Source organism: Neovison vison, chromosome 8 (assembly GCF_020171115.1).
Source record: "Neovison vison isolate M4711 chromosome 8, ASM_NN_V1, whole genome shotgun sequence".
NCBI lineage: Eukaryota > Metazoa > Chordata > Mammalia > Carnivora > Mustelidae > Neogale > Neogale vison.
Window position 1 is genome coordinate 72,306,238 of NC_058098.1, and position 25,376 is coordinate 72,331,613.

The 25,376-nt window shown below is 40.3% G+C and overlaps 1 protein-coding gene across 2 annotated transcripts in view; it reads right to left on the reverse strand.

The window, feature by feature from the left end:
* The window catches only part of FSHR (follicle stimulating hormone receptor), a 164,571-nt gene that overhangs the window by 42,719 nt on the left and 96,476 nt on the right, over window positions 1–25,376 (reverse strand). For both annotated transcript variants that reach the window (XM_044263909.1, XM_044263908.1), the window contains exons 3-4: window positions 4,477–4,551; window positions 1,157–1,231 (exon numbers count right to left, since the gene is read on the reverse strand). In XM_044263909.1, the coding sequence (XP_044119844.1) occupies window positions 1,157–1,231; window positions 4,477–4,551 (150 nt within the window). The remainder of the gene's footprint in view (window positions 1–1,156; window positions 1,232–4,476; window positions 4,552–25,376) is intronic.

Sequence of the window (25,376 nt, forward strand, 5' to 3'; positions counted from 1 at the left end):
TTAGCTTGCTGGAAATGAGCACAACTTGGTGGAGACCTGTCCTCTCACCTGGGATGTCGACAGCAGCCAGTCCCCAGCTGACCTGCCACCTACATGCAGTTATTTTTTTTTTAAAGTTTTTATTTATTGATTCGACAGAGATCACAGGCAGGCAGAGAGAGAGAGAGGGGGAAGCAGGCTCCCCGCCGAGCAGAGAGCCCGATGCAGGGCTCGATCCCTGGACCCCAGGAGCTGAAGGCAGAGGCTTTAACCCACTGAGCCACCTAGGTGCCCCAATGTAGTTACTTTTAAGTGAGCTTAGCTGAGGTCAGGCAAACAGTCCAGGTCAGCAGACCCACTCCACGGATCAACTCATAGATGAGAGATAATAAAGAGATGTTGCTTTAAAACTCTTTTTTGGGGGTGGTGGTGGTTATGCATTACTATGTGAATAGGTAACTGATATGCATCTATCATTATTATTTCCATTCTTGTGACAGGAAAAAGCTGCAAGAGATTAAGTTCTAGCCTGTGATAAGTAGCTAGTAAATGGGCTTAGTGTGACTTCTAGCCCAAGTTCTTATGTGGTTTTTTATGGGTTTCTATCCTAGCACTCTGGGGTCTTTCAAGCACTCAGCTGTTTTGGAAGTCATTTGAATGGAAGAAACCGTGTTTTTGCTAATGTGACAGGCTCAAAGGATGGAGCTCAAACACTAGGAATCTCTCTGCTGATAAAATACCATGTCTATTATTAACTAGAACTTACAAAATAAAGCACCATAATGTATCAAAGAAAAAATGCGTATATGCAGAACAAATGAGATGTCTTTGAGGTCAAGGTCACAAGCTAAATGCTAGCACAAATTCTGGCTGCATCTTATTAACACTAAATTATGACTGAGTTCTGCAAGAAGTCCATGTGACAATTCCATTTATGCAAGTGACATGCCTTATGATGTCTGTTTTAGTAAGTGAAAACAAAAATGCAGTTATAATAGTAGAACTCACTTATTGAAGTTAAATAAAACCCACCAACAAGTGTTTCCCCTCTTCTACGTTAACCCACACCTATTTAAAAAAAAAGCAGTTGCTCCCCTGAGTAGCAGGCGGATGTTTTGCTAAAACAGGAATACAGAATTTGTTTATAGAGGGGACACCAGAGTATAAGAGTTCTTACAAATATCGGAGGTTGGGAAGGCTCTGGAAGGCATCTGGGTCGATGTATAGCAGATTGTTGGCCTTTTCAATTCTACTGCAAAACAGTAAAGAACGTGTACATGAACTCAACACTGAGGATTGCTGTAGTATTTTTCATGTTATGCAAAGGGTTTATCCGTTCATCTACCCATCCCGCTATCCATCCGTTATTTCTTTTTTTTTCTTTTTTAAAAGATTTTATTTATATATTTGACAGTCAGAGATCACGAGTAGGCAGAGAGGCAGAGAGGGAGAAGCAGGCCCCCCGCTGAGCGGAGAGCCCGATGTGGGGCTCCATCCCAGGATCCTGAGATCATGACTGGAGCTGAAGGCAGAGGCTTAACCCACTGAACGACCCAGGTGCCCCTCCATCTGTCATTTCAATGAAGAGTTGAGACTGTGCAAACTGAATATTAACCCACTTGGCTCTCAAAACTAATGTTTTCTTGGCACGTGTTAGTAATAGCCTAACAAAGCACTGGTTGAGGGTGTCCTTTTCACCCAGCACACTGCATCCATAACTGGTAAGTGTCTTTTAGAAACCCTCTCGTTTCCCCTGAAGCGACTAAGAAGGCAGTAATGAGACTAGTATGGGAAAAGAGATTTTGTCTGGTCTGGAGACAAGAGAGCAGGAGATGGAAAACAACAAAAGAAGGTGAAAAGAAGATGGAAGGGAGGGTGAAGGGCAAAAGGAGATTAGGGAAAAAGTAAAGAGGCAAAGGAAAACAAAGATCAGGTGAAAAGCAGTGGACATCTCTGATTTTAACCAAGAAACTGCAGCAGACAGTAGCTGGGAATGTACTGATGATTCCCTGTTTGCCTAGACTGAGGCTGCTCTCACAGCTCCTGAGAAGTGGGGACTTCTGCCCTTATTGGCTTTGGCTGTGTCCTGGTCAATAGTCTGGAGGTGAGCATGTTCACATTTGGATGCCAGCAGAGAGAGACTGCCCTTTCCTCATCTTGCTGGATCAATGTATATTTGCAGAGGTGCTCTGTGTTAATTACTTCCTCCCTGTTTCATTAGCTTTTATATTGCAGTAACCTGTAGCTACCCAGATCCAAGTACCAGGTAATTAATTATTTTAAGTACAGTCAGTGCTACATGGGGGTGAGCACCTCTCCGTGCAGGGAAGAGATGAAAGAGCTATTCCATTAGCTCCACGGCCCGCTGAACAACAGAGGGGATGCTTGTTTGACCCTGCCCAGAGAGCTGGCTGCCCTTTGGTTCATTTCTGTGACATGCCCTGTGGGTCGGAGATCCTGGTCAACTCTCTTTTTCCAGCTAGGAAAAGGTGAGACCAAACAGAGAAGAAAGGAAGGAACAGGAGGGCAGGGGGAGAATGAGGGAAGGCATCAGTTGCAGAGGTTTAGTGGCCCTGAGGAACAATGCAGGTGGGAGGCAGAGGGGTAGAAGGAAGGAAAAGGGAAGGGGCAGTCTGCCAGTATGGACAAACTGTGTGTCATTTCTAAATAAATAATATGAATAATGTGAATGTGTATATGTACATCTACTTGGCAAACTTAAAAAAGAGGTTTAAAAAAAATACCAGAATTGGGATTTATTTTCAAGTTCTTATCCTGTTGTGGATTTGGCTGGGTAACTTTAGATAAGTCTTGGAGCGTCTCTGTGTCTTTCATCCTCATCTGTAATGTTAAGAAAGTGGTTCAGTGGCTTTCCTAACCATTTCTGTGGAAGTGTTGTGAGATACTAATACATGCCCCACAGAAGAAACCTTTCCAGTGATATTGGCTGAGAACCCTTAACAAAATATCCTCCTTGGAGATTCTAAGTATATATTTGCATATTATAGGTTCTGAGTTTTCCTACAGTAAGTGAATCTAACTTTATTTGCCCAGTGTTTCCCAAACTTATTTGACCATACTATCATTTACCTTTTTTAAACAACACTCAATATATTATTTCCTGAGTGTTTGATGATGAACAGAATATACTCTGGAAGAATTGGGACCAGATAGTCTCCAGTCTCTTCTGGCCTTGATTTTTTTTTTTAAGTTTATTTATCTATTTAACAGAGAGAGAGAGAGAGAGAGAGAGAGAGAGCTCATGCACAAGCAGGGGGCAGAGCAGGCAGAGGGAGAAGCAGGCTCCCTGCCGAGCAGGGAGCCCGATGCTGGACTCAATCCTAGGATCCTAATATCATGACCTGAACTGAAGGCAGACGCTTAACTGACTGAGCCACCCAGGCATCCCTGGCCTTGATATTTTATGATTCTCTGAATTGATTTATTGTAATTATAGGCTGGTATGAAACAGAACTGCATCTGTATGAATATTGACAGGTGTGTAAAATGAGAATGTCAAAAAGAGAAATAAAATTGGGTTATAATGAGGAACCAAGGATTGTTATGACATACTTCCTCTATGGCAGTTGATGTGTTAGATCTAATTTTATATTTATCTCCTTTATTAGTCACAGTGATCCTTTGCCATGTACTTTTGTTATTATTCTCATTTTACAGATAAGAAAACCAAGTCTTGGAATGATTCTGTATGTTGGCCAAGGTTTCATGGAGATCTATGGCATCAGCTGGTATTCAAGTGGGGATTGCCTATCTTTAACTACATCATGTGGGATTTATTTTGGACTTTGACTATGGAATAATTTTAAATGAGAAGATGAGATAGAGGTATCTTAAATTACTGAATAAGGTTCTTGGGTCTATTGAAAAAAAAATCTGGGAGGAGGGAGTATGACAAGACTAGTCTCTAGGTTGGTACCTGAGTCACCAGGCAGAGAGACTTACGACAGTGCCTTCGGGCTGACTTTAACATCTTAAAATGAATTTTTTTAAATATTTTATTTATTTATTTGACAGAGATCACAGGGAGGCAGAGAGGCAGGCAGAGAGAGAGGAGGAAACAGACTCCCCACAGAGCAGAGAGCCCGACGCGGGGCTCGATCCCAGGACCCTGGGATCATGACCTGAGCTGAAGGCAGAGGCTTTAAATCACTGTGCCCCTTTTTTCCCTTATTTACTCATTTGAGACAGAGATAGAGTGAGAGAGCATGTGAGTGCATGAGCAAGGAGAGGGGCATAGGGAAAAGGAGAAGCAGACTCCCTGCTGAGCAGGAAGCCCAATGCGGGCCTCCATCCCAGGATCCTAAGATCATGTCCTGAGCCAAAGGCAGACGCTCAACTGTTGGAGCCACCCAGGCACCTCTTAAAATGAATTTCAGAGATCAGAGGATTGAGCAGAGATAGGGCCTTCCAGGGATATACACAAAATTTAAGGCTATTGCCAAAGACCATGAACAAACCCCACAGGATCTTGCTTACATTTCATGTAATTTGGGCAGGTTGGAGAACACATTTGCCTCTATCACTTCCAAGACTTCATTCTGTGAGATCTCTCTGTAAACAAACAAACAAAAAACAAACTATATGATTCAAGTCAGTACAGTTACACTTCACAGATGGATTTAGGGCTCAGCATAGAGCCTCCTGCCTACAATGATTCATGAGACACACACAACTCTATTCCTGCCCTCAAGTCAGCTGTAATAATGAGTCAAAGCTAACATATGAGATGCTAATACTTAGAGAACAGTGAAAGAATAAGCCTAAGGTGATGGCTCAGTTAGTTTAGAGGTTATTCAGTCTATAGATGTACAAACTGAAGCCCAGAAAGGGAAAGAGAATTGATTAAAGATATTTAGCGGGGCGCCTGGGTAGCTCAGTGGGTTAAAGCCTCTGCCTTCAGCTGAACTCATGATCCCGGGTCCTGGGTCTGAGCACCGAGTCACTCTCTGCTCAGCAGGGAGACTGCTTCCCTCTGTCTCTCTCTCTCTGCCTGCCTCTCTGCCTACTTGTGATCTCTGTCAAATAAAGAAATAAAATCTTAAAAAAAAAAGATACTTAGGGAATATACAGGATAAGAATAAGCTTGAAGTTCCTTAGACTCTGCAGGGCTCAGCAAAATTTTTTTACAAGCCTAGATGGTAAATATTTTTTGGCTTTGCGGGTCATTTGGTTTCCATCACAACTGCTCAATTGATAATGCAGTGCAAAAGTAGCCATAGATAGCAAGCAAATGAATGAGCATGACTGTCTTTGAATAAAACTTTATTTATAAAAATAGACGACATTCTGGATTTGGTGCCATGTGCTCTAGTTCAATGACCATGCTCTAGACCATGGAGTCAAGTTCTTCTCTCTACTAATCTAGCTTTGGGAGATGAGAACCTCAATTCAGTCTCTTTTAAAAGGAACATGGATTTAAGTAACACCCCCCCCCATACTATTACCCAAGTAGGGGTTGTTACTGCAAGGCCTTTGGTCTTCATGTCTTGATGTAAAATATCCAGGAAAGAGCTTTCAGGTTTTGGGTTTTTTTTTGTTGTTGTTTTGTGGTTTTTTTTTGTTTTGTTTCGTTTCTTCATTTTCTTTTTCCCAGCTGGAGTAACTTGAGGATGGTGGAGAGTGAAGTCCACTATGCCAAAGCCCAGAGCTTGAGAAGATAGAGGGTGGCTTAATCACTTAATGTTTATAAAGTGGTTCACAGATGAAACGTGCTATTATTAGGCCTCCAGAGGAAGGCTCATGCAGTATTAATGCAGCAGCTGAGAGTGTCTTAGGAAATCTCACAGGCAGCATGCATTCAAATTGGCTGAGGCAGAAGCACTGTCTGCTGGCCTGGGAGTTAGCTGAAGAGATCTAGAAAGGCTCTTGATGAGGGGAAAGCCTGGAAGGCAGAGCAGGGAGGAAGTTTTACAGAGAAGGTGTGATTATAAGCAGCAGCCAGCTCAGTGAGGGGGGCTGGTGATATCTGGAGCTTGTCAACTCAGTGGTGGTGGGTGACTTCTCACAAACCCCTATGAGGAAGGAGACATTTTGTGAGAGAAAAGAGCCTTCTTGTTCTATGATAGCATTTTTCGCAATTCACTTGGTAAACTTAAGTATTCACAATTTTTACAGTTGAATATAGATAAGGGTGGTGTGTGTGTGTCTCTGTGATAGAACATGTTGGCTATTGGTCACTTATTTTGTTCTTCTCTCCTATAAGTGGAAGGAGTTCTGGGAGGTACAGGAATGAGGAGGAGTAGGAAAGAGGTGGTAGACCTAGAAAAAGAAGACGTTAATTTGAACACTTAAAGGAGTTGAGTAAAAGGGTTGCACAGGGAAGGATAGGTCATGGAGGAAGTACTAGAGGACAGAGCTTAAATCCGAATGGGACCATATCTTCCAAAAATGATTTCCAGGTTCACTTACAGCTACCAGTAGGTTTGGTTCACCACTCATGGTAATATCTCACCTCATATTGCCTACAAGGCAAACTTTTCTCCTTTAGTGAATTCATGTGCTGCGAGTTCCCTTATCTGGATGTCTTCCCTCCCTCCCCTCCATCCTTTTGTCAAAGAGAACTACAAATTATTAGAATGATAATTTTATCATTCTCCATTCTTTCTTTGTTCATTCTTTGTGACCAGAAAGCCAAAGAACATTTCTAAATTATTTCAGAAGGTAGTTCATATTTTATAGCCTCATCTTCAAATACAGGAGAGGGTGTTGGGGTTGTGTAGGGGGAGGTGGAGCCTTTGACAGGATGAGGGTTGAGGGAAGGCGAACAGTCTGCAGCACTGGAAGAGCATATCACAGAGAAATTCAGGAATCTTGCTTCAGCCCAAACTAGTGCCATCTCTAGTCATTTCTGTTATCATTTATTGCGCTTCTATATTTACCAGCTACTCCATATACACTTTCTGCAATCTTTTTGACATGCCTGTGAAGTATTTTGATCTCCATGTTAATAAACAGCCCCACTTGTGTGCAGAACCACCTCTGGCTGATTGCAGGCCTGGAACTCTTTCTTCTACACATCCTATCTCCCAGGCCACCCTAGGCCCAGTATTTCCACTCCTGTATATATTAGCTCAAGATAAATAAAAATGTATGCCCTCCCAAGAACTTATAGACAAACGTGTATTGCAGCTTTACTTGTATTAGTTTCAAACTGGAGACAACCCAATGGATAAGCTGGAATATCCATATATTGGTGAAATTCTACTCACCAATGAAATGGAACAAACTGTGGATACAGCATGATTGAATTTTAAAAAAATTATGTTGAGTCAAAGAACACATACTGTGTAATTTAGCTTATATGAGGTTCTAAAACAGGAAAAATTAATCAGTAGTGACAGAAGTCAGAGTGATTGTCATCTGGGGTCTGAGATGAAGATTGCTGATGGGGAGGAGGTGAGGGGAAACTTTCTGGGGTGATGGAAATGTTCTATATCAAGATTGGGGAAGTAGTAACATGAGTGTACATGCTTATCTAACTTGCCAAACTTTAAACTTAAAATGGTGCACTTCAGGGCACCTGGTTGGTTTGGTCATTTAAGCATCTTATTTTGGCTCAGGTCATGATCTCGGGATCCTGGGATCGAGCTCCATGTCAGGCTCTGTGTTCAGTGAGAAATCTGCTTGACCCTCTCCCTCTGCCCCTTCCCCAACGCATGCTCTCAAACAAATAAAATCTTTTAAAAATGGGTGCATCGTGTGTAAACCTGGCGATTCACAGACCTGTACCCCTGGGGATAAAAATACATTATATGTTTATAAGAAATAATAATAAGTAAAATTTTTTAAAAAAGGAAGAGAAAAAGCAAGAGAGAGAGAGAGAGAGGGCTAGCAAGCAGGGGGACGGAGAGAGACTCTGCATTGAGCATAGAGCTGGACGTGGGGCTCAATCATAAGACCCCATGTGACCTGAGCTGAAATCAAGGGTCAGAGGCTCAATCCACTGAGCCACCTATGTGCCCATTCCATAAACTTTTAAAGTAATGAACTTTATCTTCCACAAGAGTTCATAATGATATCTTCATTCTAGGTTAAGTTGGTTTTCCTAATTTTTTCTTATGACTCTTAGACAAAATCTTCTTCTACTTTCCAGTGTCTTTTTTCCTTCTCACTGTTTAGGTGAATTACATAATCTCTAAAATTCAAATAAAGTGGATTTTTTTAAAGGAAAAAAATGGGTGCATCTATTTAATTGTTTATGGAATATAAATAAAATTATTTGAAAGATGACTTTTATGCAAGGGAAGGAGAATAAACTTTGTGTTTTGAGAAGTCTGAATTAAGGGAATTAATAGAAGAATCTTGGTCATGTTGCTTGGCCAGAGGGTGGTGTCCAAATCCTAGTTCTATCCTGGTGATTCTATTAGTAAGTATTCCTCCCCTTTTGGCCATTGCTGTCCCACAGCTGTAAAGTGAATAGTTTGCCTATATCATAGTTTTTCAAGTCTGACTACATTCTAATGAATCTTCTGATGGACCTTAAAAAAATTCCAAAGCCTGTGTCCACACCAAAGATTTGAATTTTAGTCTGGAGCGGGACTCTGGTATTATTTTTTTCTCCCTTTAATTTTCTAAGCAATGGTGAGTCTCATATACAGGAAAGATTGAGAACTGCTGAACTAGATGATCATTAAGATCCTTTTTAGGTCTATGAATTTTGTCTTAAAATTTGCTTCAGGAACAAGAAGGGCCAATTTTCCCTTGGTTACTGAGATAATAATTTAGATAAGTTTTTTGGAGCACAAGATAATGAGAGATAATGAGCCCAAATTGTAGCAAGATAAACCAGAGATAAAAGATGGAAGCAGGGGTAAAACAGAGAATGTACTAGTTAGGTTTAGTTTTTCATAAGTAAGAAAATTAAAAAAAAAAAAAGCCACACTATTTCAGATGTTAAATGTGTAGCAAGAGCTGGTGTGGAAAATATATAAGAACATTTATTTAGTATTGATAATTGACAGTATTTTTCATTATGCATTGCTTCCCTTCATTTTTAGTGTACCGATGTAAAGTGGAGTTAGTGCAGCTAAAATATCTCCAGGGAGGTTTAACAATGGTTACCTGACTTGACTAAGATAATACGCAGCTGTGAGGATCATTAAATTGGTCTTTGAAGGGAGGATGTGGAATTTTTACATCCAAATAACTTATATAATTAAGAAACCATTCTTTGTCTCAATAACTTCAGTTAAGAATTTTCTTTGCAATTGTGACAAATCATTGCAATTGGCACAATTCCATCTGTGATGGCGTTTTCTTAGAGGCAACAGGTAAAGGGCTTATAAGAAGAGGAGAGCTCTAGGGATGTGACAGATTAGCTGTTCTCAGAGTGTGATCTTGTGGTGTGTATGGCCTAAAGTATTATCATAAAAATGCTAAAAATAGAATGTTTTCCCTCTTATTCTTTGAGGCTACAATGGAGTCCAGGGGTTATTCGATGTGTAATATGGCAGGCACAATTATAATGCAGAAGCAGACATGAGATTCCATCTGTCTTCTATTAAGCCAGATTGCTGAAAATTTTTGCAAATATGTAAAATCATGGTACTCTGCACACTAATTTTTTTTTGAAAAGACAAGTTATTTTGCAAATGATTATTTATGGTAGCATGTAGGGATTTATTGTTTTAAAATGGACTGACAACTAAAATGTTTCCCAGTTTTAACTTCTAGTATGGTAAATGTTGGTGATAACACTCAACCAGACATTTCTCCATATCACAAACATGACTGGATGTGAAAAGCACAATAGGGGAGTTCAATTAAATTAAACCAAGGGGAGTGATGCATTTGATTTTTTAAAATAATTTTTAAATTTGTTTATAAACATATAATGTATTTTTAGCCCCAGGGGTACAGGTCTGTACACACTTCACAGCACTCACCATAGCACATACCCTCCCCAATGTCCATAACCCCAACCCCCGATGCACTTGATTTTAAAAACCCTGTATCCCTGTTGGATACAATTGAAATGTTTCTCATTGAAAATTTTCCTACCTTCTCCTTCTCACAAGGCTTATTTGATTGCTCAGTTAAAGGAATTACATTGTTTTGTCATACTCTTTTTTTGATGGGGATGTGTGGTCATTGTCTGATTGCCCAACTTGACTTTGAATTCCTGATGGTATCTCATTAATCTATTGTTGAATCTTTGGCATCTAGTGGTAAATTAGCATGTAATAGATACTCAATAAATGTTTAGTGGATGAATGGGTAAATGGAGGAAAAGTAGTCTTGAGGTTTAGAAATGGCATCTATAGAACTACAAAGGAGATGACACTTGTCAGTGTCTCTCACCCTTTTCCTGAAGGCAGCATGCCTGAATTTCAGCTGAGGCCAACTTGTCTGTGAGTTAGGCTTTTGTTTCCGGGAGTTTCACTTTTAATTCACAACATATAAGGAGCACATACATGTATTTGGTCTGCTGTACCAATAGTTTCTGGATGCCTTTAGCTGTTTCTCTGGGTCACAGCATTTCCCAGCTCCCCATGGCTCCCAGATGAAGTCTTTGAACTGACAAAACTGCCATGGAGGAGGAAAACAGCAGGGATGACTGGTACGGTTTTATGAGGATTGGAGATGACTTTTAAGGTCTCTTCTGTTCATGTGAAATTCCATGTTTCCCTGAAGGAAGGGAAGATGTGCCTGCGTGAGATACTGAAGGTTTTCAGGGCATGTCTCTGGAGTGAGTTTCTGAGCCACAAATTCTACTCCAGATGTGCATTCTTCTTGTCATTGGGGTGGTATTTATATACAGGTACACTTGATGGAAGGGGGCGGGGTGTTCAGTAGGAGGGACTTTAGGGAATGAATGAGCATGTAGAATTCAATCAGGTCTAGCATAAGATTTCAAACTATCATAGAGGGGTACTAATTTGTCTACCATTTACCTGATACTTATTTGCTAAATGCTGGGACTGTTTGATTCAGAGCAGAGTTTAGTTATGGGTATACAGGATAAGGAAGAACTAAGAAACTGTCACCAGAAATTAAAGGTCTCACTAGAACCTCAATGACATCTACATATTGGGATGTAATAGGAAATAAAATACACATGGAGACGACTTTGCTGTATTTTTCCCCCTCCCCCAACATAGGAGATATTTTCCAACTGGGTCTGCCTCTTCTTTTCCCTCCTCCCTTGACTTTCCACAGAGGATTTCCCTCTAACATTCTAAAATACCCTTTCTTAATTGGGCACATTAGGGGATTCAAGTGCATTAAAGTATTTTTAATATTCACTAAATCAAAATTTTTTAAAAAAGATTTTATTTATTTATTTGACAGACTGAGATCACAAGTAGGCAGAGAGGCAGGCCGAGAGGAGGAAGCAGGCTCCCTGGGTTCCCAGGACCCTGGGTTCATGACCTGAGCCGAAGGCAGAGGCTTTAACCCACTGAGCCATCCAGGTGCCCCAAATATTTTTTGTTTTTAATAACCTCAGACTAAATGGGAGTTGATTGTTTTCCTTCCCTGTGGTCTGGGATCCCCACATACACACTCTGTTGTAGCCCTCACATACTGTATTGAATTTGCACTCTGGTTTGTCTCCTTCACTAAGCAAAGAGGACAGCGACATTGCCTTTTATTTTAGTATTCCTGCTACCAGCCAAATGTTTGCTGAGTGAATGAATTATCTTTGAAAGATTATAAAAGATTTTCTACCCTGGCTCTTGCACAACAAAGCTGTGTTCTTGAAAACTTGCAGTAAACAGCGTATTTACAAATCAAATTGTGTATTAGCACAGGAAGGAAGCGTCTTGTTTAGCAGAACCTTGGAGTGAATATTTAAAAGAGTTAAGAACGAATTCAACAAATGTTCAACAGATTGTCATTAAGTAGCTTTTGTGTTTCAGGCACCAGTCTGGGTGCTAGGGATCTAAAAGATGAATAAAATTGATCTTAGGTTTTAGCAATCATCTCTAAGTAAGTCTAGTATTCTAGGCTTTCTTTTAGACAGTGCTGTCCTCATTTGATAGACTACATCTGAGTTACTGGAAAAAAGAAAAAGAATGGTTGGTATGTTGCAATTAAATATAGCTGCAGTTACATGAGTTATATCCTTTTACATATAGTACATATAATTAACTATTACATATTAAATGTTAAACATGCTTATACATAATATATATAACACATATACATATACAGGTATACATACATGCATACATATATATACACATGTATGTACATACACACAAATATATACTGTATGATTTTCTGTATTTCTATCCTATTTCTACTCTCCAAATTCTTCTGAAAATGTGCTATATAATTTTAAAAAATACAGAACAGTTCAGGTGAAAATTCCAGTGAAAATGCCTTTCAGAAAATTTCATGATGGTTTCTGAATACATACTTAACCCTCTCATTTAGAATTCCCTTAAGGGTCAGATCCAGAGACTAAAATAGAGATCTGAGTTTAAATCCTGCCTCTGTTTCTTACTAGCTGTGTAACTGGGGGCAAGTTAGGGAGTCTGACTGAGCTTCAGTTTCCTTGTCTACAAAATGGAATAATGACTACCTCACAGGGTTGTCAAAGGGTCCAAGTATGATGGTATGTGTGAAAGCACAGTGTTTATCACATGGTCAGTCTCAGATGTCACCATGCCTGCTAGACAGTCTGCCTTCTTCTGGAGTTTAAGACTGAATTCCTCTTCAGCTGGGAGATACTGAGTTAGCCAACCACTGTGCTGGGAAAATGATGCTAGCAAAGGTCCTAGGAATAGTTCTTTCAACCCAATGCAGATCGGATTCTGAAACCAGCTGATATATAGCATTGTGCTAACCTCCATTCTGAGTGTTTCCCACAGAGACCCACCACTGGTCTATTGGCCATCAAAGAAGAGTGGGCAGTGTGCCCCAATAAGGATGTGTCTGTCACTGAAGGCATAACCTAAAAAGGATATTGTTCCCTTTGGGACAGGGTCAGTACAGAGTGGGACTTGCTGTCAGTGTGTGATAAGGATGTCACCAAAAGGCTCCTTTTCCCTCCTCAGTGGCAGCAGGTAGATGCCCTCCTTTTCTGATATGTCACATCTCCTTCCTTCTCCTGGGTTAGGTGAGTCTTTGCTAAAGATGCTCTAAATATGGCCCCAAACTGAGACCAGTAAAAGAACCCTCCATGACTCAATCAGAGACAGTGGAATACAACTCACTTTCAAACATCAACAGCAACTGATTGTGTCATTTTTAGTTTTGTCTTAATACAAAATGTTGAGTAATTATATTTTGAAGTAATGTGTTTTCCTCAGTTCCCAGAGCAGATGAGGAAAAGGACTAAAAATCAGTCATAATAATACATTTTTTTCCAGTCTCATAAAAATCCGTCATAATAGCTAACATTTATTAGGTTCTTTTTGCCAGTTTTTCTGTTCTTCATATTTATTAAATTGCCTAATCATCATTACAACCCTATGAGCGTTATAGCACTCTTAGTCCCTTTACAGAAGAGGAAAAAGAAGCCTCCAAAGATTAAGTAATTTCCCCATTTACCTCGGAGCCAGTAAGTAAAGTTGACCTCGGATATGATCATGGGGCCTCAAAAAGATGGCAGATATCAGGTAGGCTATATTTAGAGTGAGTTGGAAAACTATTGCCACTTAAGAAAATCCTGTTAGAGTAGAAATCCTTTTGGGAGCGATATGCCTATAAAACAACTAAATACCACACCATTCCTCCATGCTGCTTCGTACTAGAGTTCTGGCAAGGCAATATGTCAACGTGCAAAATCACCTTTCATAGATAAAATCTCAAGCAGTGACTCATATGGTAAGTGCTTTTTTAGTACATTCTCTATGCAAGTGTAGAGCGTGTAAGAGCACGTAAAAAGCAAGAACTGTCTCCCAAGAATTAGCGGTTTTGTTGGAGGGAAGCAGCATGCATGTGATGTTTTGAGTACAGAAGTGCAATAGAAAAGAAGTGGAGGAAAGTGTGGGAAGGATGCCCAACACAGCAGTGCAGAGCAGGGTGCAGAGTAAGGATTCAGTACATTTTATTCTTCTCATATACCACGTTTTCTCTCATGCCTTCTTAATGTCAACATTTCTGAAGCTCTATCTTTGGATTTCTCAAGCTTTCCCTGTTAGAACCTCTCTGTTGATGCTTCACATGTTATTGGGACATATTTCTCTCTTAGACCAGAGTCCATGTATGCAACTACCAAAGCCGTATATTCTACCGCAAGCAGGTTCATTATTTTCCTCCCCCAACTCCACTCCCTTCCCCAATTAGTAAGTCCAGCCAACATCTCTATCATCCCTATTGGTTCACTAGACAAACCCAAGCTTTAGATCCTGGGGTCACCTCTAACTTCCCTTCAAATATTTAACAAATCTCAAGTCCTCTCAATTACTTTTTTTCAGTGTTTCTTGTAAACATTTTCATTTCCTACCATCATTATTGTAATTATGGCATGCTGCAATTTCAGTTAGACCAGTCATTATTAACAGTCATGTGATGACTTATTGGTGGTTTGATGTGGGTCATGAGTTCTCTCTCTCTCTCACTGTCTTTTTTTTTTAAACAATTAAGTGCCCCAGTGATTTACTTAAAATCCAAGGCTATGTATCTGATATGCAAGAAAATAAAAATGGAGTGGCTAGTGGAGACATAGTTGGAGTGAAAAAGGAGTTCATCTCTGCCTGAATACAGGAGGTTAGCTAGTACTTGGGCTTGGGCTTGGGAGCCAAGATGGTTGTTGTTTGGAAAAGCAAAGGGAATTAAGATGATGATAAAAAGAGAAGGAGGGAGAAAGGGAAAGAGAAAGGATGGGAAGGAAAGGCAAAGAGGACAAGGAAAGGGAAAAGGAAGAAAGAGGAAGGAAAGGGAAAAAGGAAAAGCAAAGGGAATTAAGAGGAGGATAAAAAGAGAAGGAGGGGGAAAGGGAAAGAAAGGGAAGGAAAGGTTTTTTTTTTTGAATCTCTATCAAATGTGGTTTTTATTTCAACTGACAAGCACTTTTCTACAGCTGCACTTGTGGAACATCACATGGCAAAAACAGGAGTTTTTTTTTTTTTTTTTTTTAAGACCTTTTTTTTTTTTCTTTTTTAAACCTTATTAAAAATGAGATTGGTCCTAAAAATATAGAAAGAAATAAAAGTAAATTCACAAAAACTGTACATTATCAAAAAGTCACTAAAACAGCACATTTAGTTATATAAAAAGTCAAGTCCCTTTTCTTGTAAAAGGAACATGGAAACTTGTTGGTGTTGATGGAGATAGAATGATATTGGAGTTAGAAATTAGAAAAGGCAGAAAATCCCTTTATTACTCTGTATGCCTGTTGGAAACTGTTTAAACAGGAGTTTAGTGGGTTCTGTGTCATGGAAAACCAGGGTTGTATAAGGGAGTGGAGACTGTGTGTAGAGAAGGAAGCGAAGGCATGTTGATTGGGTCACTTGGCTTCGTTGTAGTTTGCCAGCTTCTGCAGAGGCCAAAGGAAAGGAGGTGGGAAGGTAGGTGGTGCTTCTAACACACAAGCCATGAGAAGTGATCTGTCGGATTGGGACATATGGAAGTTTCAGCTGTGTAACTCACGGCTGCATCAATAATAATGATAGTGATAATAATTAACTTTTATTACACACCTATATAGCAGCATGGTGTAAAATGCTCTACCTGTGTAATTTCACTAATGACTTGTTCTACTAAGGTTCTGCTGACTTGTGTTTGTCTTAGCTTACATCCACATGTGAATGTATGTGAACATACACCTGGAAGACAAACAGACTTGAATTAAAATTCTACCTTTATCTTAGACAAGTCAGCTAACCCTCATGAGGCTTATTTAATCCAGTGGGGATCATTATAACTACCTCTTAGGGTTTTTATGAGATTATGGACATAATACATGGCATGAAGAGATTTCTAACTGTCTATCAAAATTGTTTTTTCCTCTCTTATTTTTGGGTACATAGTTAGACTACATTTTCTGGGCAATTTTGCTGTTAGGCATCATCTTGTGAGAAGGTTCCTCCCATGGAATGTGAGCAGAAGTGGTGTGTGTGACCTTAGGCTTGGCCCATAGTGCCCCGCGGTGTTCTTCCATGTTCTCTCTCCTTTCCAACCAAGTTGGCTAGAGACATCCAGGGCAAACTTGGAAGCCATGATTAAAGATGGTGAAGCAGCTCTTGCCCTGGCATCCTAAATAAAGTGTGACTGCTAGGTGACAAAGAGGGAAACTTAGTTTTAAAGTCCCCGACATTTTGGAATTTGCTGTTGCCATCTATTCATTCTAAAACCTAAGACTGTAGCACCCTGCATGGTATCTCGTATTTGCCCAACAAGTCTCCTCCTATCAGGCACGTATGAGCTTTCCATCCATCATCTGGGGAAAGATGGGTATATACACTAAGTGTTTAAATTTTTGTTGGCCTTTTAATTAGGAGTCATGTAGGAGTATTGTTGGACCACATTGGAAGAAGACAAACAACCAAAAAACTTCCCCCCAAAACTAAGTGTCTATTTGACCTCATTTACCAGAGTCCTCTCTTAAACTTAGTGATACAATATTTGCTACCTGTGGTAGAGTTGTGTGGCCTCTTGCTGTGAGCAGAGCAGATGGCTGCTCCTTCCGGAATTATGGTCCCTTGGCTTTTTCTTTTCTTTTTCAATTATGTCATGAAAGAAGATGCACCAACATGCCAGAAAGAACATCTTTTTCACAATGGGGACTACTAAATCCATTAGCACACAGACTGGGGGAGGGGTGTTCAGATTAAGAAATTTGAACCTCTAGCTCTCTAAACTACAGCAATGTGGAGCTGCATGAGTCAAGGTCTCTTGAGTGGGTCAGAGGAAGTCCTTCATCACTTTTGCAAATTGCTGGAGCTCTCTGAGATCCATTTCCTGCAGTAAGATGTTGGTAAGGCCCTTGGTACCTCAATACATTTCATACTCGATTCTTTGTAGTTGGTTGGGCTATTGAAGATCATATGAATAATGTATGCCATGCAGAAGGAAAAGAAAACACATAATGTTATGCAAAGGTTATGCTGCTTACCATGATTTTTATTACTTCACTGGAGTCAGGAGACCTAGGTTCTAGTCTTGACTCTGCCACTAATTAACCACTCTGTTTGAGTCAAATCAGTTACCTTCTCTGGGCCTTTGTTCCTCATCTATAAAACAACACTGTTGATCCACATGATCTCCTGGGTCCCTTCTAGCCCTAGAATTCAGTGATTTTAATTATTTCTGTGATTCTGTTATTAAAAGGCAGCCAACCACATCGTCAGCAGTCCTGCATGACAGCCAGCTTCTGTTTCTAACAAGCTGGGGTGAAGGACTCTGTGGAGCATCCTTCTCAAGGCACTGCACCTGTTTCCTTAGGAGAAGCTCTGTGAGATAACCAGCAAGGCCATTCTTCCTGAGGCCTGGACAAGGAGAGAAGGTACCCCTAGTCTGAGCCATTATTCTCCTGAAGACTGTGCTTGTTTTATTGTCAGCTTAAAGAAGGCTCCATTGATCCCCCTGTAAGTCAGTGTTGAATTCCTAATTGTCATATATCCTGAGCCTCTTTCCCAAAGGAAACACGAAGTATGTGTGTGTGGCAATGATTGCAGGCTTTTCTGCATACTTCTCTTGCCCCACAGCATCCCCAAAGCTTCCTTAATAATTATCTCTGTGATCTGTTATGCCTTTTTTTTTTTTTTGTAACCTTCCTATACCTATAACATAATCTGCCCTTCCCCAAATGGCTTTCATCCTCTTTCTAGTCTCTGTTTTCACTCTGTAATTCATAATTACTCTCCCTTTTATGCCCCACCATTTTCCACCTCATTAACTCTTATTCTTGGCATAAAAGTGCCTCCTTTATGGGCAGCAGTGAAGGAACAAGAAGGAACTCACACTTGGCCACTTCTGAATTTGAGTTGGATTGATTCTTACTTTGCTCTTCGGCAAGCGTCCTGCATGGAAAACTGATACCATCCTGTCCCTTGCTCCATTCTGAATTTTTTTGAATTCAGAAATGCAGGGGCCCCTCCTTAACAATAACATATTTCATTGATTTTATGTCAATTTCTGAGCAAATTTCTCCACCCCACATCAAATGATAGTCAAAAGCCCTATTCTTGGGTTACATTTGCCTCACGTTGGTACTAAATGTACCCCTATTTTTACAGCAAGGAGGATCCGTATGGTCAGGAAAAAAGAAGTAAGTCTTGAAACAGATTCTAGGTAATGAGACTTTGCCACTGCCTGGAGAAAAATGGCATCATTTTAGAAAGTGAGGAGGAGAGTGGACTGTCTCTCGACATGAGTCAGATTTAGCTGGATAAGTCCACCCAAGATTTTGGGAATCATCAACGAGTTGATTTTCAGGCCTTTTCTATGCCTTGGTAGCCTTTGTTTCAACAAAAGCTTAGAGAGTGGCAAAACAAATAATGCTGGGATTATTCCTTATGAATTCTAGGGTGTTGGCTGTGGGGCAGAAAAAAGAACCCATATTTCCTTCCTCCCTTTAGCAGCTTCTGGGGGGAACTTTTGTACTCCTAGGCACTTGAGTAATTTGTAAAATGCACATTTGTCCTTTACTAACATAACTTCAGGTAACAAAGATCTTGTTAGGAAGACCACGTTTAGGAATTTTTTTTTTTTTTGTAACATGCCTGAAAGGAGAATTTCAGAATATAAGCAAAGGAAGGAGGTTTCTCAAGTAGTTATTGTCTAGATTTACTAGATTTTCATGCCCTACACATGCATCTTCTCCTTTTTTTCTGCAAATTTTCATTCACCCGTTTTCATTCATCCACTTAAGTTTTTGCTGGAGGTGCGGAAACTGAGTCAAGGCTAACCAGGACAAGGGGATATCTACGTTAGGATCCAGGCAACAGAGCTAGTATTGTAGACACATACAAGTACTCATAGACTCATCCAAGCTTTGTGAAGCTTGCAAAGTTATTTATATTCTCTGAGCCTCAGTTTCTTCATATCTGAAACGAGGACAATAGTATTTACCTTGCAGAACTTTGTGAGGCCTAAATACTGAATAATTAATGTTAAGTACCTAAAGCTTAGTAAGTGTTAAAGAAATGGTATTTATTATCATTTTTTCTGGAGTATAGTCTAGTGACTATAAATTCCTTGAGGTCAAGGGCTTTGTTATATTCATAGCTTGTCACCTCTACACCCAGCCAGCACTCAACAAGTGTGTGCTGATTGGACAGGTGACATCTGCAGGATTTGAACTCCTTTGCCTTGTATTGATTAAAGTAAACTTAACCCCTCACACCTAAGTATCTCCTCAATTTTCCGAGCAACCCCTAGGAAGCCTTCTCTAATCCTTGAAATTAAGACATTTGCTTTCCTCTGAGATTCCCTAGCGCACTCCTTCTGTCTCTATCAGAATATTTTATCATTGCTGGATGTGTAGTTATGCTGGCTGTGCTTCTGTCTGTGGGTTCGTAAGGGTTGGATCTGTGGCCGCTGTCACACTCTCAGTACTACTGAACCTATCACATCACACACAGAAGGGTTTCAAGTCTATGGAGCTGAAGGGAACAGGCATTAACAATGCTTTAGTATTTTTGGCATCAAATCTCAAATTGCTCTGCAGTCATTGTCTTCAGATATATTCAAGAGAATACAATTTCTGCCTTTAAGGAGCCTCTAATAAGAAATTGTAAACAGTTGTCTTCAGTGCAACTGAGAGCAGGGTTCCTGTTGACCAAGTGATTATTGATAGACTAAAGTAGTGAAAGAAGCAAAAATCTGTTATCTCATTGAGGAGGGAAGAATGAGAAAGTATGGAAAGTTTTGGTGATCTACCTAAGGCCATACACCAACTTGGAGAAGTAGAACCTGGGACTGCCTGCTTCCATTTGATGTTCTTTTAAGCTCACAATGCAGGATCTTTGTGCTAATTATCTCAAACCCAATGTTTAGCTATAAATAGTCCCCTCCTTCCTGCTCGTTCATGATGCTTTTTACCCCATAAAAATATAAGTATTTGAAGGAAAAGAAAAACATTCAGAGCAAATGTGTTTTTGGTGGAAATTCGAGGACCAATTTATTACATCCAATCCTGTTTTAGATTTCAGAATTCATTTGAATATATTAGTTGCATAATTTGTATATTTTCCTCTGTCTTCAACCACAAGCAATTTCCCCCTTTTTAGGATCATTGTGTCTTTAAATGTAAGACCCAAGACACAGGAATTACCATAGCAACTTGCTTTCTGTTTAGACCGCAATTGCTGACAATCAATACGATCAGACAAGGTCAGCGACAGAATATGCTCTGTATTATTTAAAGAGTGCTGGGAGGTGCAGACACCGTGAAGAAATGAGAAAATTTTGGAAAATCTCTCCCTAGAGTTGAGAGTGAGTCCTTTATTGCTTGCTGCTTCTGTAAAGCTGAAGAGATGTCTTATAGTAGCAACAGTTTATAATCTGCCAAGAAGAACTTGAGAATGGAGGCAGGAGGCATAAGTGAACATCTCACTTGTGCTCATTTTTTCTTTCTTCTAGTTCCCAGAACTTAAGAAAACTAAAGATTGAAAATCACCAACTTAGGGGCACCTGGGTGGCTCAGTGGGTTAAGCCTCTGCCTTTGGCTCAGGTCATGATCTCAGGGTCCTGGGATCGAGTCCTGCATCGGGTTCTCTGCTACGCAGGGAGCCTGCTTCCTCCTCTCTCTCTCTCTGCCTGCTCTCTGCCTACTTGTGATCTCTCTCTCTCTCTCTCTGTCAAATAAATAAATAATAATAAAGGAAAATCACCAACTTGAACAGGAGGACAAAACATAGTTGAAGGGGGTATTATTGAAGAGGCAAACACAGGGGAGTTCTTTTCACCTCCGATAGGTAAGGAGGATACTTGGGAGGAAGAGGGATGGGCCACAAGCAAGTTCGTCTAGTGGCTCTAGGAGCAGAGCTTGGCTCCTGGCATCCTAGGAAGTGTAGCCGGCCATGCACCCTGCATCATTTGGACCTGTGTCAGTGACTTCCTCTCTTTCCCACATCCTGTCTTAGTCTCTGGTTGAAAGAAGAAGCAGTCATTCACACCAAAGTGTCTATCCCTGAAAACTGATGATACTCTTGATTAAGGGGGAGGGCATTACACTTTAACAGGGAGCAAAGATGTCACCAAAGAGTCAAGATGAACACGGGGACAATGGAGCACATAGCTGAAGTATTTTGGGGGCATAGTGGAACACATAGCTAAAGTACTTTGGGGCACAACAGAACATATGGCTGAAGTACTTTTGGAGCCTTTGAGCCTTTCTGGATCCCCTTACATCATATTTGTGACCTATCATGATTTCATAGCAGGCTGGTTGAAAATGTCCAGGTCCTCATCCAGTCAAGGAAAAGGTGAAATGAGGTCACTGTTCTGTGGTCAAATTGTAGATGCGGCTCAAACACAAGGCAACAGCGTGGAAAGCAAACATAAAGTCATATTCTCTGGGAGCATTTGTGTGAAGGAAACAAGACCCAAAGTTTGGAATGCTCAAATGTTTAAAATCCAGGAGGAAATCTTGGACTAACTCTTTGCCTGACACTTCCTTTTCCCCACCTCTTCCCCAGCTATTTTCTGCCTGAAAATTGAGTGGGAGGAAGCCAGTTCTAAGATGGGAGAGAGGGCAAGGAGGGGCTCCTGAGAGCTGGTGAGATGAAGTGCCGTGTTATTAGAGTATTAGAGTATTGCCTGATGCCTACAAGATCCAGAGTATTCAAGGAGAGCTCACCAGCTAAACCTGTGGTTAGCAACCCCAACTTATGTCTCCTCCAACAGAGAGTCTCTGTGGCCCTTGAGACATCTCTTATTTTATTTTAAGATTTATTTATTTATTTCAGGGAAAGAATCTGATGGCAGGTGGGGTCAGGGGCAGAGGGTGAGGGAGGGAGAGAATCTCGGGCAGACTCCCTGCCAAGCCAACAGCCTGATTCAGGGCTCCAGCTCACGGTGCTGAGGTCAAGAACTGAGCCCAAACCGAGAGTTGGACCTTAACCAACTGAGCCACCTGGGTGCCCCTTGAAACATCTTTGGAACAAAAATGTATTTGCAGGATCAACAGCTAGCCTTTAATTTCAGGTTCCCCCCTTTGTTACAAAGATGTGAACTGTGACAGACTCTTTACAAATCTTAGGTGTGAAGTGAGTAAACAATTCTCTACTTCATAGCATCAAAATAAAAATTAAGGAAGATGTGGTCCATATACACTATGGAGTATTATGCCTCCATCAGAAAGGATGAATACCCAACTTTTGTAGCAACATGGACGGGACTGGAAGAGATTACGCTGAGTGAAATAAGTCAAGCAGAGAGAGTCAATTATCATATGGTTTCACTTATTTGTGGAGCATAACCAATAGCATGGAGGACAAGGGGCGTTAGAGAGGAGTAGGGAATTTGGGTAAATTGGAAGGGGAGGTGAACCATGAGAGACTATGGACTCTGAAAAACAGTCTGAGGGGTTTGAAGTGGCGGGGGGGTGGGAGGTTGGGGTACCAGGTGGTGGGTATTATAGAGGGCACGGCTTGCATGGAGCACTGGGTGTGGTGAAAAAATAATGAATACTGTTTTTCTGAAAATAAATAAATTGGAAAAAAAATTAAGTGATATCGATGAAAGCACTTGTTAAATAGTGAAATGTTAAACGCATAACCATATTTTTGAAATCATTAGAATGATTATCACTATTGTTATTACTATTATTTTTCTTTGAAGATAGCCCCACTCCCTCCCTGTATACTCTTTTCCTCCTTTTCATTATGCTTTTTATCCTTAGCGTTAGAGATAAAACTCGTGACCAACTTGATAAATTGACCCCTGAGTTATTACTTCATACCTAGCATTACTTTCCCCCCAGAGAAATAGATAGAGAGTGATTTTTAACACAACATGGTGCTAGGAGGTAGAATTTGGGCATGAAGGATGACTGTGAGACCCTGTATTAATTTAAAATTCTATTTTGTGAGGATGACCCTCTCCAGTGTCCCTCCCCTAAAGCTGCAGGTGGGGGTACTTCTTTTACTTACACAAGTAGCTATTCATTGTGACATTCGACATGTTTTCAATGTCTTCAAGCATTATTGCTGGTCTTTCAGGCTTTATGTTTCATACAAAGCATTGCTCCTTTAGAACACGGGGTGGCTGTATTAAAGGTAACCTCTATTCTCATCTGTTGCTGGAAAGACAAATCATAGGATTGTAGGAAAGGGGAGAGGGCAGAAATATTAACAATGTCCTAAGGAGGTTCTTGTATGCAACTTGCTCCTGTTGGCATAGTTTTCTTAAGGGCTTTATTTGATTTCACAGTGTCTTTCATTTTCAAAGGATATTTACCAGTGACAGAAGGGACCAAGGACAAGGAGCACTTTATATATATTAACCTCATGCTCATACAAGGTGCAAAGCTGTGAGGTTTAACTCCTTGGGAGTACCACCAGGAAAGCATTTTGGATCACAAAGAACTTTGTAGTGATGCCCATGTTGAAATGGGCTTGGTGCTGCTGGGGAATGGGGAAATATGGAAGCAACCTGAAAGTCAAACTTAGAAAGTGAGCAACCAGATACTCTTCTGTCCAATCTTTGAATTAATTTTTCTCAAATAGTACCTTTCTGTAAATGAGTAAAGCCAATTTAATGCTATCTGCTAGACAGGGATAAGGATCAGGAGTTAGAAGAACTGTGTTTAAATTTCCTACAAACTCGCTCAGTTGGCCCATTGACTACAAATGTAAGTGGGACCTAAGTGTTCTCATGATTTACATGAAGATGTTAGTACCTATTGATCACTTTTCTAAAGTGATGTGAGGATCAACTTAGCAACATGAGTTGAATGGATAAATGAATTGTAGGTAGAAAAATGCTTTGAAAAGTTAACTATATTTTTTAAAGGCAAAGTATAAAACTAAAGCAGCCATATGTTACCTGGCCTTAGAGTTGCTATGGTGGTATGAATCACCCAGTGTGGACTGGGCTTAATTACGGCTTTTAGATCCATTATCCCAAACCCGTTTCTCATCCCATAGTTTTAAGATATTTACCTGTTCTTTGTTTTAAATTTGCAGCTATTCTCATATGTGAATGACAGGATTTAAGTTGTTCAGTTTTCAGTGTTGAATGCATTTGATGTTTAGATACTGTTTATATGGGATAAGCCCCAGTTTGTCAAGGCAGCAGTTAATCTAAACTTAATCTTCCATTAGGATGTTGGTTACCTCCCTCTGACCTCTTCCTGTTCGCAAAGGAGAGTAAGAGGGTGATAGACTGTTATAAAAAATGGAAGAGTGATGTTGGGAGTTCTGGGTACTAGGGAAATTGGAGGGGAAGGCTTCTTTACTTTCAAACACATAGGAATGTTGGGTAAACATTTACAAAACAGCTAATTTAGAAAAAATGAAAGTGACTCCACCCCCTAAGCTGATCAAAATGGTCAATGTACAGGGGAGCCAAAGGACCAAAGAAAAGTTCTAATTAGCTTAATGGCTGGTTTTGGAGCTTCAAAACCCACTTGGGAAGCTGAGCCCAAATTGCAGACTTATATTTGAGAGGAGCTAGAGCTGAATTATCTGCATAAAGTTGAGTGAGGAAAAGTGCTTATTAGGGAAATGAGACCCTAAAATTCCACTTTGTGACTAAGGACATAATCAAAGAAGCAACCTAGGCCCTGGGTAGAAATAGTCACCTGCAAGTATTTAACACCAGTCCAGTGATATTTGGTTACATGAATGAGAATTCATACTATCCACTGGGTATAGTGAGCTCAAGCGAAGAAATTAATATGAAGGTCTTAACAGAACTGGAGAAAATGAAAATGTTTGATAGCAGCAATTGAGAAACTGTATGTTTGGGTGTTTCTGTATCTAGAGCATGGGGCTCCAGCTGAACACACCTCATCCCTTCTAAGATGGGCTGAGATTAAATGTTATAAATTGTACAAAGAATACATTAGAGAGAATATTTATACCTCAATGACCAAGCATTGAAATAAGACTATAATAGATTTAAAAAGAAGTATATTGAAGTGTTCAAAGATAAAGGTCTGTAAGTCATAAGATAACAGGAAAGTGTGAAAAAGGACAGAGGTTTAAAAAGAACTAATAAAAAATACTAATATAAGAGCATGCAGTCAAGGTCATTAAAAACTCAATAGATGGATTGAGTAATGATCTAGATATATTGAAAAACAAAGGGAATGAATTGGGCAACAGATGAGGCAATCACTCAAAATGTAGCTCACACACAAAAAGATGAAAACAAGAATGCTAAGTGAAGAGACGTGGGGGATTGTATAAGAAGTTCCAACATAGGGCGCCTGGGTGGCTCAGTGGGTTAAAGCCTCTGCCTCCAGCTCAGGTCATGATCCCAGGGTTCTGGGATCGAGCCCCGCGTTGGGCTCTCTGCTCCGCAGGGGGCCTGCT